The sequence below is a fragment of the Culex quinquefasciatus genome, chromosome 3 (assembly GCF_015732765.1).
Source record: "Culex quinquefasciatus strain JHB chromosome 3, VPISU_Cqui_1.0_pri_paternal, whole genome shotgun sequence".
Lineage (NCBI taxonomy): Eukaryota > Metazoa > Arthropoda > Insecta > Diptera > Culicidae > Culex > Culex quinquefasciatus.
The window spans coordinates 195,890,119-195,909,972 of NC_051863.1; the positions used below are offsets into that span (position 1 = coordinate 195,890,119).

General features: G+C 40.7%; 3 protein-coding genes and 1 non-coding gene across 4 annotated transcripts; 2 read left to right on the forward strand and 2 right to left on the reverse strand.

The window, feature by feature from the left end:
- The first annotated feature begins 3,401 nt into the window (after positions 1-3,401).
- LOC6038688 lies at positions 3,402-7,229 on the forward strand. The gene is made up of 6 exons (XM_038261417.1): positions 3,402-3,515; positions 3,572-4,525; positions 4,594-4,720; positions 5,711-5,896; positions 5,964-7,000; positions 7,062-7,229. The coding sequence occupies exons 1-6, from the start codon at positions 3,446-3,448 to the stop codon at positions 7,193-7,195; spliced, it is 2,508 nt and encodes an 835-aa protein (XP_038117345.1). The 5' UTR covers positions 3,402-3,445; the 3' UTR covers positions 7,196-7,229.
- Positions 7,230-12,232: 5,003 nt separating this feature from the next.
- Positions 12,233-12,356, forward strand: Trnay-gua. Its single transcript has 2 exons — positions 12,233-12,269; positions 12,321-12,356. It is a non-coding gene; the product is annotated as a tRNA-Tyr (tRNA).
- Positions 12,357-15,590: 3,234 nt separating this feature from the next.
- LOC6038691 (cuticle protein CP14.6) lies at positions 15,591-16,584 on the reverse strand. The gene is made up of 2 exons (XM_001848389.2): positions 16,002-16,584; positions 15,591-15,944 (listed from the first exon to the last, which is right to left on the reverse strand). Exons 1-2 carry the CDS (start codon positions 16,151-16,153, stop codon positions 15,719-15,721), a joined length of 378 nt encoding a protein of 125 aa, XP_001848441.1. The 5' UTR covers positions 16,154-16,584; the 3' UTR covers positions 15,591-15,718.
- A 791-nt stretch (positions 16,585-17,375) lies between these two features.
- Positions 17,376-19,709, reverse strand: LOC6038692 (leukocyte elastase inhibitor). The gene is made up of 3 exons (XM_038259159.1): positions 19,504-19,709; positions 18,479-19,450; positions 17,376-17,620 (listed from the first exon to the last, which is right to left on the reverse strand). Exons 1-3 carry the CDS (start codon positions 19,562-19,564, stop codon positions 17,487-17,489), a joined length of 1,167 nt encoding a protein of 388 aa, XP_038115087.1. The 5' UTR covers positions 19,565-19,709; the 3' UTR covers positions 17,376-17,486.
- Positions 19,710-19,854: the final 145 nt, after the last annotated feature.

The window sequence follows — 19,854 nt, forward strand, 5'->3', positions numbered from 1 at the left end:
ATGCAACATGTGCAGCCACGAAGAATTGTCGGGAAAAGAGGAAAACGACGCCGCCGCCAAATGCCAACAACAGGTTGTTATTTAGCTAACATTATGTACAAATAGGCTTGAATGGCTTGAAAAATGTGGTGCCCAACGAGGAAGGGATCACATTTCATAGAGCGTTTCTCTTACTAATTGAACGATTGGCCACCATCGAGCCACGTCGTTGATCACGCAGCACTCAACGACGGAGTAGGCGGCCAAAAGATCACGTCGACAAACATCAAATCTATCACGTCCGTCCTCCTTGCTGCTCTTTCCTGTGTATTGACCCCTTGGAGATGATCCTAGCCATGCCAAGCGGGAACCCGAGAAAAGGAGGACTCCTAAGCTGAGAGGTGCGGATGAGATGATCAAACAAGCCGTAAAACGATCACCATAAATCTCCTTTTCGGTGGGACTTGAACCCAAAGTGACGGACCTACATCCGAGTGTCCATGGTCGTGGCAAATTGAAAAAAAAGGTGAACCTGAACTTCCCCTGTAATTAAGCGGACCGGCTCATTTTTTTGTTTTTTGCTTCTTCTGTCTAAGCCACTTCGAGTGAACTCTTGCTTAAGAGGTGATCTTCGTTGGGTCTTCGCAGTAGGCCTCCCGTGGTGAAGTGGGACGTGATGCACCTTATTTGGGAAAAATGTTGATTTTTTTTTCGGACGCAAACGTGACGAAACATGTTCAAATAGACGTTGGAATGTTTGCCAATTTACGACATAATTAGAAGGGATGGATCGTCTAACAGGTAGAATGAACAAGGATTGCGTGCTTGAAAATGGATGTGCAAGAAAGAGTTTTTGAATGGATTTTTGTAAACGTGACATTTCATAAGTGTGTCGAATTTATTTCAAAAATTAGATAGCTCAATTCGTTGATGCACAATTCACGACTAAAAATCAAAAACTGAATACTCAAATGAAACACAGTTTGCCAAATAATCAGCCCAGAACATCCTGCGAATCCGTTCGTTTTCAGTTTCCCATAAGAACCGGAACACATGCTGCTTTCACGTGTGAAACCAAAGTCCCACCGATATCGATGTTGCTTTATGCAGTGTGAGAAACAATCCCTTTGAAACAGGACCTTATGCCCAGCTGCGGAAAACAACGAGGGGACAATGTTCCGATTCTCACCCACCCTTTTTTTAAGGAACGCTCGGAATCGTTTAGAACACACAAAGCATGAGGGCAATTATGGGCCGCGCTTATCGGATGGGCTCACGATCTTATCGCGCCATCAGCTGTACCAATTTAATCCTTGGTGGTTTATGTTGGTTTGAATCTGGGCTTTTGAGGTTCTAGAGTCTATGAAACTTCCAAATTTGAAGTCGGAGTTGTCAACTCCTCAGAAGCTGGAGTCGGAATTTGAGTCGCTGAAAAAAAAACCCGACATCTCAGTCCTGATTAGAATGGAGAAAAATGTGAACCCTCATACTAACGATTTCAATACATTTTCTCAACAGATTTAAAAGTAATTAAAACTATCAAGTCAATTGACGACCACTATTGAATCCTCCAAAGTGCCACACAATGCCAAGTCAACAGGCCCTCTCGAAAGTCTATAAATTTCTCACGCGATCACACCATATCGAACACAGTTCACAAAGGCCGAACAAACTGCCGGAACGTGTGGGTCACGTGACTGTACCGCCAGCCAGCCAGGGTACATCAATCTTCGGACTTAATCCGAACGTCATACACACGACACGATAGGGGAGGGAGTTGGGACTGTCATTCGATTCGCACTTTCAACCATTTCCCGTATATCGAAGATATAATGAGAGGACGATATCAATATGCTGGATAAACATATGAAAATGGTTCAAATGCGAATTTTCTTATAATTTAACTTTTCTTTTTCGCGTCTATTAAAAATAAATCAAAATTAATCACCACTAAACCCTTTTCAAAAAATAGTCCAGCCTGAATCAACGCCTCTACGTCTTTCTCTGCCATTTCACAGCCATAATCAGCTGTGTGGTTCGGCGCAGTATGTAATCATAATCGACACCCCTCACAGAGTGAAATCGACGACGCGACGCTCCGGCACAACAAAGTAGGCAGTGCGAATCGAACAACACTGGTGGAAAGGAAGCGCCAGCAGCCGCAGCCGTCGCGACGCTGTAGCGATATTATTTTGTGACGGTTGATGAGAGAATCGGGGAGATTGTCGTGGCCTGCTGAGCGTGTGCTGTTTGTGCAGCTGGACATTTTCTGTGGGAACTAAATTTGCTGCGCGAAGAGGATGCAAAGTTGCTTGCTTTTTTACTTCTGAAGTTTTTTTTAAAGTTGCAATAAACCAATTTTTTATTTTGCTTTTTAAGTGGTTTAAAAGAACACAGAAAGAATAAAAAATAAAAATTGATTTATTCCATTTAAATACATATTTTCTTTGAAATGATCAAAAACTTTCATCAATATTTCATATTTATTCTGAAGATATTCTGAAGTTTTTGAAAATGTAGTGCTATTTTGGTGAGGACCTAAAATGCTCTTTTTTCCTGTTTCCTCAGCAATTAGGAGTCCAATCATGAAAGTTTCTTAGATAAATTTATAAGAAATTTTCTGAACTTTACGAGGATATATCTCGAAAACGGTGCACCTCTAACAACATTTTTATTATGTTTTATTTGATTTCAAATTCAATATTGCATTTTTGAAGTCAATTTTATGACCGTTTTACAATTATTTATTTTTCTTGTCGGGACGTTACTCAATAGTTGCATTTTCCGATGCTCTAAAACAAAACTTTAAAAAAATAATGCTTTTGCGCAATTCTATTTGTTTGTAATGTTTGAGATCAGAGTTTTTCGTGAATATAGTATTTTCCGCAAAGTTGTAGTTATAGGTAAGGCAAATCCAGGAAAAAAAGATTCTAGAATATTAAGTTAACATTTTTGCATAGACAACTGCGTGGAAATGTGTATTAACGAACAAAATATGCCAAATGATTCTTTGGCCATAAGTCCCTATAAAGTTTAAGGCAAATAAAAAAAATACATTTTAATTGAAAGTCCACTTCCGAAATTCCGAAGGCGCGTAATTATTCATTTACATCCAACAACCAACTGTTTTTTTTTTGTGCAAAACTATTACCATATTTTCAACATAAAAAAAAGATACTTTGAAAACTTTCAGGATTCCGGAATTCCTGAGGTATCTTGAAATATACCCACAATCAATAAAATTAAACTGTCTCTATATACTGAAACATGATTTTTTCTGTAATCAGAAAACTAAGAACAAAAACATCCTCAAAGTAGTACAACAAAAATAGATGGACTGTAAAAGATGCTCTCAGCACATTTCAGCAAACGAATGACCTGCGGTCAAACACCGCTCATATTGATAACAACAATATCGTTCCACTTGCGAAATACTCAGTCTTTCACGGTACTTTCTCACGTAAAGATGATCTTCAGAGTGGGTTTCTTAACGTTTGCGCTCATAGTTTCAGGTGTTATTTCGTCAGAAGAAAATGGTACAGCTTAAAATAATTGAGTATACTATATTAAACAAAATGTTCAATTTCCATAGAATTTAACGTTGGCAACCTGGACTTTACGTTAAAGTTCTTCCGCAAACACTACAACTCGTCCAGTAACTCGATCGTGTCCCCGATTTCGGTTCGATTGGCGTTGGCAGCCCTGTACCAAGCGACTGGACCCAAGCTGGATCCCACCTTTCAGCAAGCAATCAGCATTCCCACTAAAAATAAGAAGAAAATTGCGGACGACATTCGTGCATTTCTGGAAACGACCAACAGTGAACATCTCCGAGTTTTGTTCAAAGCCTACAAACTAGACAACGCGCTTGATCCGACGTTCGAAAAGACTTTGCAGGACGTGTTTGGAACGAGCATCGATACCGTTGATTTCAGGGACAGGGTAAAGGTTACCAACGTGGTCAACAGGTGGGTATCGGACGCAACGAACCAGCTGATCGAGAAGTTCGTCGAGGAAAGCAGCATCGATCCTTCGACGGAGTTCATGCTTATCAACGCCGTTGCTCTGGAAGCTCGCTGGGCTAACAAGTTCACCCTGAACCAAACTCGTCAGATGACGTTCCACTTTGAAAATGGTGATCGCGAGGTACAGATGATGAGTCAGGTCATGTCGGTGTCGTACAAAATAGCTGAGGACTTTCATGCAGCCGAACTGCTCTACACGGAGAAATCAGATCTTTCAATGTGGATCATCTTGCCCCGGGGTCGAGGCTCGTTGGGAGATCTGGTCGGTTCGCTGACGCCCGAACTACTCGCGAACATCCGGTTGGGCGCGAAGACGGTTTCACTGAACGTGGAGCTGCCACGGTTCACGATCCGGAACGAGTTCGACGTCAACCAGGTGCTCGAAAAGATGGGCCATGGTGGACTGTTTGGCAACGCGGACCTCCAGGTGTTCGCTGGATCAAAGTCGGAGATCGACGACATTTTCCAGAGCGCGGTTATCAAAGTGGACGAGGAAGGCACGGAAGCATCGTCCGGAACTAGTGAGTTGTATTTATTGTCTAGTGGTTTAGAGTTTTATTCAAGGATTTTGTTTTCTTCAAATCAACAGGGGTCAACGTGAAATGGCGCGTCGGACCGCGGCCGTTCTTTGCCAACAAGCCGTTCATCTTTTTCATACAAAAGCGCTCGACAAATACGATTCTATTCATAGGACAATATTCGAACCACGAGGACTAGGGTAGGGTCTTACCCCGGGGGACCGGTTCCTAGAGAACGGGAAGTGCAAATATCAGGGGGCGCCGCAGGTTGCACCACTTTCACCTGGTGGAATAGCTTAAACCCTTGTAATAGATGTCGTCTTTTTTATTATTAAACTAGAAGAAAGAGAATGTCCCCTTTTTTGGCAGTAAAAGCATTTCTCTTTGAGAAAACTTTTGTCGGAAGTGCCTTCAGGGAGTACACTAAAGGACCCCTTTTTGTGCAAGAAATCATTATGCAACGCAATTGCAATGGAAATTGCGTCTTAAATATGAAGGAAGGTGATTAAAATAGCGTTTTGCGTGAGGGAAAAGCACAAATCAGTCTACGTTCAAACATCAAAACATTAACCCTTTTTTGTATTATGTTCTAGACTGTGTTTAAACGTAATTTCTATTTTCTTCATAGCTGATATTTTTATTTTATAGCTAAATTTGATAAACAATAGCAAAAAATATGTAGATTATATCTAAGAACAAAGTTGCATAAAGTAACAACAAAAATAGTTCAAAGAAGAACAAATCACTCAACCTTAATCGAAATTCTTCGCTCCAAAAGTGCTAACGGAACTTTGCATTCCTCTCCAATTCGCCAAATACCTCCTCTAATCACCGGTCACGGTCGCCAACAGAACTTCGCAGGCCGTCACGAAAATTGCTTGCCAACTAGGTATAGGTATAGGGTCAACCCCGCGCACCTCGGCTATCAGTTATTATTAGGTGTAGCCGCTAGGCACCTTTCTTTCCGAAATAAGAGAAAACTGGTTTCACACCTTTGGACACGCGGCGAGATGGCGCGAACTCCATAAAACGATATGCAGCTTTGGAAGTGGCCAGTTGGGGTGGTTCCTTTGCTTGAAGAAATTTTCAATTTGACAAATGAAATCTCCATTTCAATGAAATAATTTGAATTTGAACAGAATTTAGAATATTTTTTAAAGTGAACCAAAGATCCACCCTACCTTCAAGCAGATTAGCGCGGCCCTGGAGGAAGGAAGAACAAGCGCGAAAGAATTCATTCACCTGGTCTGGTCTCAAATTGGCTCGAAACTACGACGACGCCAAGGTGTTAACTGGCCACGGCCCGCTGGACCATCCCGAAGCCGGGCGGGGGCCATCTCTCGCCAGTCATCGGCCGGGGTTCGACCTGGTTAGGCGTGTTGTTGATCGAACTCTCTCGTTCCGCGGCCAAGTCAAGATCGTTCTGGAAAACGTGACGAAGAAAGTTGCGCGCGATGCTAATTAAGGCGGTTGTACCGTTGGTTTTCGTCACGATCGCCGTTGTAGTCGGTGCCGACGGGCCGGACTTTAGCTTCGGCGATGCGGACTTTTCCGTTGAGTACTTCAAGGCGGCGTTCAATGCGTCCCGGAATGAGGTTGTGTCCCCGCTGTCGATTCGGCTAGCGTTGGCCGCGTTCTACCAGGTGGCCGGATCGGTGGTGGAGCAAACCATCCAGAGGGCGTTCTATCTACCGCTTGAGAAGTCAGTGGCCAGCGAGAATGCCGCTGGATTCCTGGAAGAGGTCAGTACTAACCAGCAGCTGCAGGTTGCATTTAAAGTGCTGAAAAACCAAGATCTTTTGTCGGATGAGTTCGCCTCAACGCTGAGCAAGGTATTCAAAACTGCTCCGGAAAGTGTCGAGTTTGCCGACAAGCGTTCCGTCGTGACCTCGGTCAACACGTGGGCAAACCGCGCTACGAACGGTCAAATCCGAAACTTCCTCAAAGAAGACGAGCTGGACACCAACACGGAGTTGATCCTGCTCAATGCGGTATCTCTCAAGGCTTCATGGGCCGAAAGGTTCTCCGAGGCCAAAACTGATCGTCAAAGTTTTGCCTTCCGTAACGGAATCCGTCCAGTCGACATGATGCACGAAACGGTGGAAGTGCTGTACAAGGTCGCTCCCGAATACCACGCCGTTCAGATCCCGTACAACGAAGAGAGCGACCTGTCCATGTGGATCCTGGTTCCACGCGGACAAGGCAACTTCGACTCTCTTGTTGCTTCCCTCTCCTCTGACCTGCTGGACGACATCGAAACAACGGCGATGCCACGGGCCGTGGACATTTCGCTGCCAAGGTTCCAGATCCGATCGGAACTGCCGGCCAAGAAAATCATCGAGAAAATGGGCTTCGAACAACTTTTTGCCGAGAGTGACTTTAGCATCTTTAAGAACCGCAAGTCGGAACTCAGTGATCTACGCCAAAGTACTTTCCTGCAGGTCAACGAAGAAGGCACCGAAGCTGCCGTGGTTTCATGTAAGGTTTCCAGACTATTTTTATCCATTCCCAATAATTTACAGTCGTTTAATCAATCCAGCGGCCACCACGAAGTTCCGCGCGAAAAACGCCCAGTTCAACGCGAACCAACCGTTCGTGTTCATCATCAAGAAGATCTCCACCGATACGATCGTGTTCATCGGACACTACTCAAACTTCGAGCAGCAACAGTAATACCGTTGAATAAATTTCCTCAAACAAGAATCAACTCATTGTTCGTTCGCTCTAATCCGAAAGGATCCCGATCCTGCGCCAAGCTCAAGTTGAGAAAATCTGGTTTAGCTCATATTTTCCACCGAAAAATTCCCACATTTCCTTTCCCATCGGGCTAAACATTTCCACATGGCACCCACAAGGTCCACTTGAGCCAAAACAACTCCCGTTCCTCGCTCAATCGTACACACATGATGTTGAGTTATGCTAAATGCACATAACTACCGCGCTTAGAACGAACGACAACCGCCAAGTGTGACTGTTGCACACGTGGTAGACAAACTTTGAAAGATGTTTGTACTGTTTTAAATTAGTGTTATCTAAACATGTTTTCTCGGGATTGGCAAGAAGATACGCCTCACTTCCAACAAGTGGGAAAAACTGTTTATGGAAATGTGCAGGGTAGGGTAACACGTGTTGTCATACTATGAGTTTGAATTATTTCATATTCAAAATCATTGTAAAAACATTTCTAATACATGATATTGTCAATCGTAAACCATCTAATCACATCTGCAACCTGCCCATTTCCAAAAGATCCCCTCGAAAAAAAAACGGGTCAAAAGCAGATGCAATGCTCTATATATCATACCCTACCTCGATACGATGTGCCAGCTGATACGGCGGGTGACCCTGACGTCGGGATGCACCGGCCACCTCAAGCTGCAGCAACGGCAGTTGCATTACCGTTGATAAAGCGCCCAGTAGGCCGCGTTGAAAACGAATTTGTCGACATCTGATCGGGCCCGGATAGCATCGGCACCGAATTTGATCAACAACGCCTGCTTAGGTCGCCTCTAAACAACGCAACGCGCGCCGATTCGCCGAACTGCCCAACTGCTTAGATGCTAGGGTATGTGCACCTTTTTAGGACCCAATCATATTTTAGTGAGCCTATTCAGATATTATGATATGTTATAAAACTGTCAATTTTTCGATAACCCATTCAATCCCAAACTAAGTCCCCCTACCTTATACCGTGTTATCCTGCAATGTGGATTCCAAACTGACAGACTGCTGCCGCGCACAGCCTGCTGCGTCCGTTCGTTCCATTGCGCCTTTGCACACAGCCAACTGCAACTTCATGAACGCAGAGCAGATGAACGAATTAAATCCCTTTTTTTTTTGCTCGATTGCCTTCTCTCTAACAAAAGTGGAAGCAAAAGTTACACCTTGACGTTTTGCTGGCTGTCCTCGTTGTCGACTGTCGGGGAGAGAGAGGAGTCGGAACAGCCGGCTGCCAGCGCAAGCCCTCGGCAAGCATGCGGCACGGTTTTCCCGAGGCCTCGTAACGCGCAGTGGAAGTTAATGAAAATCGCGACCGTTTCCATTCTCACGGGATTCCTGTCAGCTGTTCCGGCTGTCTTTCTCCGGTTCCCCGGGAGATATTATTATTAGAATCACATGTCGGAGTAGTTTTTGTGTTTGGCGTACGGTTTTCAAGTAGCTGCTTCGTTATTAGTCGATGAAGAATTGAGGAGCTATTTTAATTTATACTCGAAACTTTGTTTTTTTTTTATTTCAATAATTGTTTATTCAAATCTAACTTGGCAGATTGGTGTTTGGTCACAGTTAGACTTCTCTTTTTTAAATCAACAAAAAAATAGCTGGACTATTCAATAACTGGAATATTGTTATACAATGACTGAAATATTGTTATTTAAACTTTGTTTAAAAAAATTTCAGTTATTAAATAGTCCAGCTATTTTTTGTTAATTTAAAAGAAGGATGTCTAACTGCGAATGCTGCCATGTAAAATTTTAATAAACTATTATTAAAATGTAAATAAAAATCAAAGTTTACCTAATTACAGATATGAATTTGAAAAATATATAAAATAATAATGGAAAAGATCAAGTTCTTATTAAAAATAAATTCTTGATTTATAAATTTATAAATAAGTATGTGAATGATTAAAATATATTAAATTCTGAACATAAAACTTACAAGGCATTCACCTTTTTACTTGAGGCCGTTGCAAATATTTTTTTTTTTATGTCACCCAAATTAGGCTGTTGAAAATAATTTTCAAAGTTTGTATGTTTTTTTGTGTGAGATTTTTCATGCGCAAAAAGCATAAAAGCTTCTTTAGACACATAACGTGAAGACTTCCATCATTGTCATGATTTTTCGCTCAAAGATAAAAAATTTGCGTTGCTTTCAATATTTTGACAAAATTCCTTCAACCAGTTGTTTAGAATAGTGCCCTACACATGCTGATTCCTTTTGGTAACGATCATCCCATTCTTTGTAAAGTTATGGAAATCGTCATAAATCAATGATTGCCAACTAGGACGTCAATGATTGTACCACAAAATTATATAAATTTTGAAACACAATTGCTTTAGATCAAAAATTCCTTCAGTGGCTTCAAGAAGGCAACAACCGGCACATGCTGATTCATTTTGGTGCAGAAATTCGTTAAATTGAATTTAATACAGAATATTTTATAGTGATGATCAATTTTCTTCGAAAATGATCAACGGCTTCACCATAAGCAAATTCCATTAAAATTGAATAATACAGAATTAGGAATATTTGCAAAAATCGTTTGAAGTGTTCATTTCAACATAATGTGAGAGTTACATAAATAAAACAAGAATTTTATTCAAAATAGGGGGTAAAAGTTTGAAAATGTTTATCAAAGAAAAAAATCTGTCTATTGATTTTAATTAAGATTGAGAAAGCAAACTGATAATATTTAATAAACAAATTACATACATTCAGCAATGCAGCATAGTTTAAAAAAATTGAATGTTGTAGAAATGAAATACAGACAAAATAAGGTAGAAATAGAAAGTTAGTAGTATAGTTTCGATAGCATTAATATTTAATAAAAATAGATTATTTTTTATTAACTAAATCTAATTTTAATTGTAGTTTTTGTCTTGTTTTTTTTTCAGTAGACAACATATTTTTTGCTTTAAAAAATAGAAAAATACTTTTACAACTGTTTATACATTATTTAGAATATATTTGATTTTTTTTTTTTTGATATCGTAATTTTATTTCATTTTTAATCTTAAATCGAAAAGAAGTAAACATTGGGATTTTTTCATGAATTAATAGATACTTTCAACAGAACCATAATTGTTTTTTTTATATTGTTGTTTTTTATCATTTTTTTTTTTTCTTAATGTTCATGGAGCAAAAATCCATTTTTTTCAAAACATTTTTATTTTTGTCTGTTATATTTTTCTAAAAGTGGCCTCTTTTAATTTTTAAAATTATGATTGAAATTATTTTACCATTTCTTCGGCTTTGACTAGAGACGGCAACTTTTAAAAACAAATATAATTGACAGAAAAATAATGTTTAAAACAGTGAAGTTTTTGTAGACAAAAAGAGAGTTGGTAGGAATGATATTAAGCTCAATATTAAAAAGACTGATTTGTAAAAAAAATATGTATTTAATTAGTAAAAAATTCTTACAATCCAACAAAATGTAAACCATGTTTCAAAGCAATTAGTTAAATTGCTATTCCTCTCAGATTGTCCCAACCTACAAACAGCTGCGATTGCCGAGCCAAGCTGAAACTAACGGGGTTCGGTGGCCACACTCCACACTCTGCGCTCGGTTCCGGCAAGCCCTCTAATTAGAATAGATAAAATGCAAATGTGATCGACTTTTCTCGCCATTACCCTATCGCGCCCAGAGGTACCGATATCCTTCAGCTGACTGACAGATGTTGTCACATGGCGTGTCTGCTGCTGAGCAAAGTACCGGCCAATCGTGCGACAACAGTCATAAATTTCAGACCGCCACGGAATAACCGGTGCAGCAGAAAGGTATGTGGGTCTTGGGCTGACCAACCCAATTCCCAGTTTTCCAGTACTGCTCCCGGGTCTTGCTGGGGCAAATCACACGAAAGTTGATTTGAATAAAATATTCACACAAAGTTGAAGCCGTTGGTTGGCGCGCTCATGGCGCAGATGCAGCACATGTGTCCACGCTTCCGTGCGCCAAGAGCTCGACCTCGACAAAACGGGACTCGAACCCAGTCTGCAACAGCTGACTAGAGCAAACTAGGTGTAATGCTGAACAAATGTCGTGTTTGACGTGGTAGCGCCACACTTTATCCCTCTCCGAGCATAAAACACTCAACATCTGCATTGAGCAGCACCGCATTACAACATATTATCGGGCCAACATATAGCGACAACATATTTGCTCACCCAATAACTCTCCGCAGGGATAAGTGGCGTTTCAAGCGCGGTAAATGACTGCAAAATCAAAAACTATAAAGGGCCCTCTCCCAAAACCGAAAACCCGAAGACCCGAAGAATGGCGCGCAACTATTTTCCCATTGGACACCTTTCACCCTATAATGCTCGAACTCAGTTAGAATTTTTGCTTCCGACATAAATGCAGCAGCAGCAGTCAGGGCAGATGACGAGTTTTCGGAAGAGTTTCCTTCCGTCACATATGCCAGCAATTGGACGATGGGAAGTAATGCTGCTAATTTTTGTGTTTTTGGGCAGATGCAAACCGAACGTTTGAATTTGCGGGGCTTTGCGTTGAAATATTAATTCGATTTTGGCGGTTAGAGCGCCAGGAAGAAAACATACAGATGGTGTTGTATCGAACCTCAATTTGAGTGATTGAAATTTTCGTTGACGATGCAAAGAGTGCAGTTTAAATATGTTTAAAACAATTCTTCGTGAGATCGGCTTTTGAAATTTTAAATAATTATAAACAAATCTTCAATTTTTTAACAATATTACATATCATTAATTTAATTTCCGGGCGTCTCAACGCTGGTTTCTGTTAATTTTTTGCAAAATATTTGTTGTTACATTTATCTTTTATTTTTTGCAGTTTTGGTTCTTATAGAACATTACGATAATTGAAATAAAAAAAAAACAACAACTTAAAAGTTTATTAAAAAGACCAGTTCTCCGTTCACCATCACCATACTTCAAAATAGCTGGTACATAAACGGCTCATAGCTAGTCAAGCGTTATCTGTTGATCACATAAAAATGCGTTTTCAGTGATCCTTCGATAGCTCAGTTGGTAGAGCGGTGGACTGTAGAATTTTGTGTGTATCTTCCTCATTCACTGACATTGGAAAGACTTTGCAGTTATCCATAGGTCGCTGGTTCAAATCCGGCTCGAAGGAGATATTTCTTTTTGGTATTGAATTATTTTTTGGCAGATTAAAAACAGTCGTATTAACTAAGAAAGAATGTTTTCAATCAGTTTAAATTAAATTATCATATCCAGCTGTTCAGAATCCCTCCAAACAAAATCAAATGTCAACAAACTCCCTGCTGAATTGGGTCGTTGGCCAGTGTAATGAATACATAATCCGACACGGTACACCGCGGCGTCTACCGACCATTCGGGTGCTAAATAGCTTCCAGCAGACTGCTCAGCATCACAGACAACAACAACTGCTGCAAACATTTGTCAAAAATACCGCGTTCGCCTCACCCTCCTGTAACCAACGAACTTGACTTGAACTTTTCCTCTTTTCCCATTTCCCACCGCCCATCGAAGTAGGTTGCCCGGCTGCCAGTTTTCCCCGTCAACGCTTGCTTTGAATCAGGCGACGGTTTTTTTTTTGCTTCTCTTGCTTCAACGGCAGCACCGTGACAAATGTGAGCAAACATTCTACATTCAAATCCAATGCAAGCCATCAGGCATTCATAAATTCAAATGAGCGAGCAATCTCCCTAAATGACCCTCTCGAAGTTGTTTCTACAACTCTCTTGAGCACGCGGTTTGTCTGTCGTTTTTTGTTCCATTCCGTCTAGCTTTAATTAACATCAAGTTTTGTTTACTCAAATCAAGCCCGGAGTGCACTCTCTCGTATCACATCTGAGCAATTCTCTACGAAATCGGTCTTTTTTCTTCAATTTTAATTTTTGTATTTTTTAATCCGGCTGAAACTTTTTTGGTGCCTTCGGTATGCCCAAAGAAGCCATTTTGCATCATTAGTTTGTCCATATAATTTTCCATACAAATTCGGCAGCTGTCCATACAAAAATGATGTATGAAAATTCAAAAATCTGTATCTTTTGAAGGAATTTTTGATCGATTTGGTGTCTTCGGCAAAGTTGTAGGTATGGATACGGACTACACTGGAAAAATAATACACGGTAAAAAAATTTGGTGATTTTTATTTAACTTTTATCACTAAAACTTGATTTACAAAAAACACTATTTTTAATTTTTTATTTTTGATATGTTTTAGAAGACATAAAATGCCAACTTTTCAGAAATTTCCAGGTTGTGCAAAATCACTGACCGAGTTATGAATTTTAATCAATACTGATTTTTCAAAAATCGAAATTTTGGTCGTAAAATTTTTCAACTTCATTTTTCGATGTAAAATCAAATTTGCAATCAAAAGTACTTTACTAAAATTTTGATAAAGTGCACCGTTTTCAAGTTATAGCCATATTTAAGTGACTTTTTGAAAATAGTCGCAGTTTTCATTTTTAAATTAGTGCACATGTTTGCCCAGTTTTGAAAAAAATATTTTTGAAAAGCTGAGAAAATTCTCTATATTTTGCTTATTCGGACTATGTTGATACGACCTTTAGTTGCTGAGATATTGCAATGCAAAGGTTTAAAAACAGGAAAATTGATGTTTTCTAAGTTTCACCCAAACAACCCACCATTTTCTATCGTCAATATCTCAGCAACTAATGGTCCGATTTTCAATGTTAATATATGAAACAATTGTGAAATTTTCCGATCTTTTCGAAAAAAATATTTTTGGAATTTTCAAATCAAGACAAACATTTTAAAGGGCGTAATATTGAATGTTTGGCCTTTGTGAAATGTTAGTCTTGATTTGAAAATTCCAAAATATTTTTCGAAGAGATCGGAAAATTTCACAAATTTTCATATATTAACATTGAAAATCGGACCATTAGTTGCTGAGATATTGACGATAGAAAATGGTGGGTGTTTGTGAAACTTAGAAAACATCAATTTTCCTGTTTTTAAACCTTTGCATTGCAATATCTCAGCAACAAAGGTCGTATCAACAAAGTCCAAATAAGCAAAATATAGAGAATTTTCTCAGCTTTTCAAAATATTTTTTCAAAACTGGGCAAACATGTGCACTAATTTAAAAATGAAAACTGCGACTATTTTCAAAAAGTCACTTAAATATGGCTATAACGAAAACGGTGCACTTTATCAAAATTTCAGTAAAGTACTTTTTGATTGCAAATTTGATTTTACATGAAAAAACGACCAAAATTTCGATTTTTGAAAAATCAGTATTGATTAAAAATAAACTCGGTGATTTTGCACAACCTGAAATTTCTGAAAGTTGGCATTTTATGCCTTCTAAAACATATCAAAAATAAAAAATTAAAAATAGTGTTTTTTGTAAATCAAGTTTTAGTGATAAAAGTTAAATAAAAAATCACCAAATTTTTACCGTATTATTTTTTCCAGTGTAGTCCGTATCCATACCTACAACTTTGCCGACACAAATCGATCAAAAATTCCTTCAAAAGATACAGATTTTGAATTTTCATACATCATTTTTGTATGGACAGCTGCCGAATTTGTATGGAAAATTATATGGACAAACTAATGATGCAAAATGGCTTCTTTGGGCATACCGAAGGCACCAAAAAAGTTTCAGTCGGATTAAAAAATACAAAAAAAAATCGAATGACCGAAATCCTAGAGAACTGCTCATCTGTCAAAACGGGGCGTTAATCCGTTGATTTACAGTAAATCCCACTAATTACCGTCTACCGCACGAGTGTTGGGACAAGAATAACCCCCACAACCCAACCCAACAAACGGTCGTCGTTGGGGTACTGCCCTAACCTCAACGCAAAAGTGTGTATGTGTGGTGACATTTCTCAAAATTGTTTACAACTGTTCATGCCCCATTCTTCATCTGACTCACAGAGGACTTACTACTGCTGCCCAGCTGCCCCAAGTCCGAGTCCGATGGATTTCCAAGCCAGATTGAGATACAATTTATCTGACCCTTGTGGAACGCCCCCTACCGCACACTAATCGGGGACCCCCTTGAACCACGATCGTGTTATAATTTATGGACCTATTTAAGTATATACGGAGCAACCATTGACGGAGGCAGTAGGCCACGCGCGCGCGCCAGCAAGCCAGAGAGCGATATAAACAAATGTTTATGAATGAATGAAACCATTAATAAGTAGGCGAGTGAGTTGAACGGGCGCGCGTTCCACTGGGAAATTCTTAAGTCCGATCGGGGAGTATTAGACTGTAGGCAAATGACGAGGGTGTGGCCGTCGGGGCTTGCTGCGATTGTCACAACGCAGTTTTGTCAAGTATTTTGGAGCCATTAGACACACTGCTGGGGCAAAGGAGAAAAACCAGAATTATACGAATTACAAACAGTTACGACCGCTAATGCTAGTCAATTTATTGTGACCACTTTGCTCACTGTTTGACAGCGTGTTTTTGTGTGTAGTAACACCATATTCTTATACTCTCTTATCTGGAACGGCTTAAATTTATTGACTAGGTTCGCACTGGGGCATCCTGACCGGGCTGGATTCCACCAACGGTACCGGTACCCGTCTTGGGCAGGAATCCGTTCTCGTCAGCGCGGTAGTTGACCCAGTACGTTTGACCATCGGGTCCCACAAACGTGTAAGCTCCCTCTACTGCCAGGATTTTGGTTCCGTTGGCCGTGTCCTTGGGCGTACCAACCTCCGAAAAGATCTGCTTGTTGCTCTGTTCGTACCTGTTGAGAAGATTTTCGGTTACTTTGATCATCTCATGACTCTTCAGAGTAACTTACGTGAACGCATAGCCTGCTTCGTTGTTGTTGGTAAAGTTGTATCTCAACAGTTCAATTCCGTTTGGATCCGTATTTTGACCTTGTTGACGGAGTTGAGGAGCGGCAAGGACCGCACTCACCGACAGGACACAAACCAGCACAAATCGGGACATTTTATCGCGCTGACAAAGTTGATTCTCAAATGTACCAACGATGTCCAACTCGTGATCATTATATACCCCAAACTGATGACCTTTATGCCGTTTAGTTGGTTGTTCAATTAACGCGCCATCACTTCTTGTAGCTTCTTGTTAGACGGAGGCGTTGTTGGTTGACACCTGAACTAGCAAGATTCAACCGTATTATTGACTTACGATGATGTGATGCGGTTGATGATGAGATTGCATGTGCGAAGCTTGTGTTGTCAAATCCTTGTAAATTCATCAACTGAACAACCAGAAGCTCGTTGCAATTTCATGCCATTAGCACCGCTAAACAGTGGGACAACATTTGATTAGGTGACCGCACCTACGTGTAGGGGAAGTTGGTCAAAATCAGAATACTACTACTGCAATTTCTTTAGTTGAAATTGATCTAAATTTTTCATTTTTTCAGAAATGACTTACAGCCAGTTGTATTATAAACTGTTTGAAATTAACTTCTTCGACTTCCAGCTAAAATAGAGAAGTTGTAAGTAATTTGTTCGGATCATTGATTACAAACTACTTAGCACCAATTTCCCCTTAGATAGTTTGCTACCAAATAGATTGTTGAAGGTCAAGACTGTTCAAACAAGTGCAAGTTTTTTGCTGCCTGTCATTAGATCATCAGCCGTTGGTCACATTTCTCACGGATGTCACAATTTGTTTAAAATATTCTCCATTTCTAAACTATTTCCGTTTAACTTTTTTCCCCCGCCAAACCTGCTCAAAACTCATTCACCTTTTTACACCTGTTTATCAAACATTCCCACCGATATATAATTACTTCACCTAATTATGCTCCGACCGTCCAGCCAGTCACCGAACATATGCTGGACGACCTCAGCTGTGTGTTCCCCCCTTCATTATTTTACGGTATAGGTCGTTCCGGACCAAAACTCTTGGGTGACTTTCAGCTAGCGAAAATAAAAAGAAGAATACGAACCGCATCACATTGTGCGTGGTCATCGACCAGTGTCTTTGCCCTAGTTTATTATTTTTCCTCAAATTTGCATTTACACCTCGTCGACTCCACCTGAGCGCGCGGGGGTCGTCAAGTGGAACTCCACCGACTTTTCGTGGGACTTCCTCATTCATGCACACGCATCTTGCCCCATCAATGTGTTCTCATCACGAGGGGGTAAAAAAAAGCACTTGTCGTGGGAAAATTGTTTGCTGAATAACTAAGACACAATGATGAGACCCTAAAAGTTAGGTTTATTTCAACGCTGAACCGAAAAGCCATATGTTGGGCTAGTTACTGTTTTGCTACCCTTGAACTATTGCATTACTGCTTAACGGTCAGTTATTGCTGCTCCTCGAACACGGAATAGTGTCCGATGAAGATGATATCCTTGGTCGAGCGCTTCCGGATCAGGTACAGGAAGGGACGGTTAGCGTAAAAGGTGGGAATGCTGGAACGGCCCACCGCTTGGACATCTGTTAGAAAGAGAGTCGAAATTAATTCATTGTTAAAATTGAGACTTATTGACGTTCACTAAAAGGCTAAGGGTGTACTAATCCCAAATATACATCAGTTGGATAAAATTTTCGCATCACAAGCCAATATTTTGGCCATTTTTGTGATTACTGTCAACGTTACACTGCCCATGTTTGCATAAATGTCCCATATGCAAAAACAGCAAGCTGAGAAAAACGCATTTGAAGTTTGTCCCATACATAAGGCTACGTGTTAAGTTTTCGCGAAAAAATCGGATTTCCTCCTGATTTCTTGAACAAAGTACTGGATGTTATAGGCTCTTTCGAAAGAGCACACAATTTTGAACCAAACTACATCAATAACTCGAAATCGATTAAAATGCATATGGGACATTTATTCGATCAGGGGCAGTATAGGTGTGTAGCACAACCTCTTGCGATAATTATTCCATACAAAATTAATTTGGCTTATTATGCTTAATGTTTCTCCAGTTTATATCCGAAATTTAGTCACAGTACACCCAAACAATTCAGCCCTAAAATGAAAGGCAAAACTACTATTGAACAGGCGTAAAACTTTTTGTGTGATTCTCGGATCATCCACCGTATATGGGATGGCGCTGCAGTATGGCACAGTTAAATTGACGTTTCGCGCCCCATTTTTGGCCTGTTTTTTGTTTTGTCTACAGTTTTTTTTACTAGACATGGGAATTAACGTTTTTCCGAGGACAGAAAATACAATGCATTCTTGATTTCTGTCTTGGCCACCATATTGAGCAAATGGCTGCCAAACTTGATGATCGAGTTTTGTAAAATTTGTTTAATGATTTACGTCTGTTTATCTGTGGTAAAATTTACCAGTAGCTGCAGCCGCTTCAGTTCCCTTCTCATCCACTCGGATGAACCCAGTCTGACGAACTTCACCGATCTTGGACTTATACTTGGTCAAAAGATCAAAGTCCAAATTTTCAAAAATCGACTTCAATCCCATATTCATCAGCAGTTCCTTAGCGTCCAACTTCTTGGGCATGGTAAACTTCGGAATCGCAACCGCCACTCGAACCTTGTGGAGACTCTCGTCAAGTGCCCGGTACAAGTCAAGGCTCAATCCCTGAATGATATCTTGCAGAGTGTGCTTTTTCTTCGGAAGGATCAACACCATAGACAGATCGGTATCCTCCTCGTAGTTCAACTCAACGGCGTAACAGTTGTGCTCGTTCACAACTCCGAACTGAAACTCTCCGGCCACGTGCATCATCTGAACCTTCCGCACACCATTCAGAAATTGAAAGTCCGACTCCTCCGTCTCTTCCGGATCAAACGGATCCTGCCAGGAAGCGTTCAACGCAACCACGTTCAACAGCATCAGATCAGTGTCCACGCGGAGTTCCCCAGGTTCCATGTAGTTCGGAATCAGCCCACCGGTGGACCGATCAACCCACTCGTTCACCGATCGCACCACCGTTTCCTGGTCCTGAAAGTTGGCCGTTTCCACCTCGGCCCCGAACTGACCTTGGAACAAGGGCAGCACCTCCGGGTTCAGCTCCGCGTCTACGTGGTACACCTTGGACAGCACCTTCAGCGCATCGGGCCGCGCCTGTTGTTTGCTGATTGAAGCGAAAAACCTTCGCAAATTATCAGTCGCGATCGTCTTATCAGCCGGCAGGTTCAGATGACGCTGCATGTCCGGTGATACCGCCGGACCGGCCAGCGGGTAGAACATCGCCAGCGAAGATTGGATCGACACCGGAGACAGGATGGCATTCTCCGTTGGGGTGTAAGCACGCTGTAGGAACCGGAACGTGAAATCCGTCGAGGAAGTGGTGAACTCTGCAAGGATCCTTGTAAGTTACATGGACAAACATACGATTAACTAACCAAACCTGATAGTTCACCAGATGATCCAACAGCTAAAACAGCCAACAATGCAACAAACGGTATCATTTTGAGCCTGAAAAGTGAAGTCGATCGTTTGGAACTCAAGCAGCGACTGCAACTAGTTGAAATGTCTTGCGAAGAAGATTAGCTGCAAACTAACTCAAATGTTTGTGCATTCTCGATGAACTGTAGCTAAACGTGACGAACGGCACTGAATCCTGGCCGTGAATGCAAAGCTCGCTGTATGTGTGTGGACTTCTATTAACTGATAAAGCCGATTACGAAGTAGTTGAGTTGTTGAATAACTTCATCAGTCATCATTTCAATGCCATCGGTTGATTGTTCGGATGAAAGTA

Coding starts and splice junctions, on each gene's coding strand:
- LOC6038688 (XM_038261417.1), top strand. CDS start 3,446: ATGATCTTCAGAGTGGGTTTCTTAACGTTTGCGCTCATAGTTTCAGGT. Junction 4,721..5,710: donor TATTCGAACCACGAGGACTA/GGGTAGGGTCTT, acceptor CCTACCTTCAAG/CAGATTAGCGCGGCCCTGGA. Junction 7,001..7,061: donor CGAAGCTGCCGTGGTTTCAT/GTAAGGTTTCCA, acceptor TAATCAATCCAG/CGGCCACCACGAAGTTCCGC.
- LOC6038691 (XM_001848389.2), bottom strand. CDS start 16,153: ATGTCCCGATTTGTGCTGGTTTGTGTCCTGTCGGTGAGTGCGGTCCTT. Junction 15,945..16,001: donor GAAGCAGGCTATGCGTTCAC/GTAAGTTACTCT, acceptor TCTTCTCAACAG/GTACGAACAGAGCAACAAGC.
- LOC6038692 (XM_038259159.1), bottom strand. CDS start 19,564: ATGATACCGTTTGTTGCATTGTTGGCTGTTTTAGCTGTTGGATCATCT. Junction 19,451..19,503: donor ATCATCTGGTGAACTATCAG/GTTTGGTTAGTT, acceptor GGATCCTTGCAG/AGTTCACCACTTCCTCGACG. Junction 17,621..18,478: donor TGAAGCGGCTGCAGCTACTG/GTAAATTTTACC, acceptor TCTTTCTAACAG/ATGTCCAAGCGGTGGGCCGT.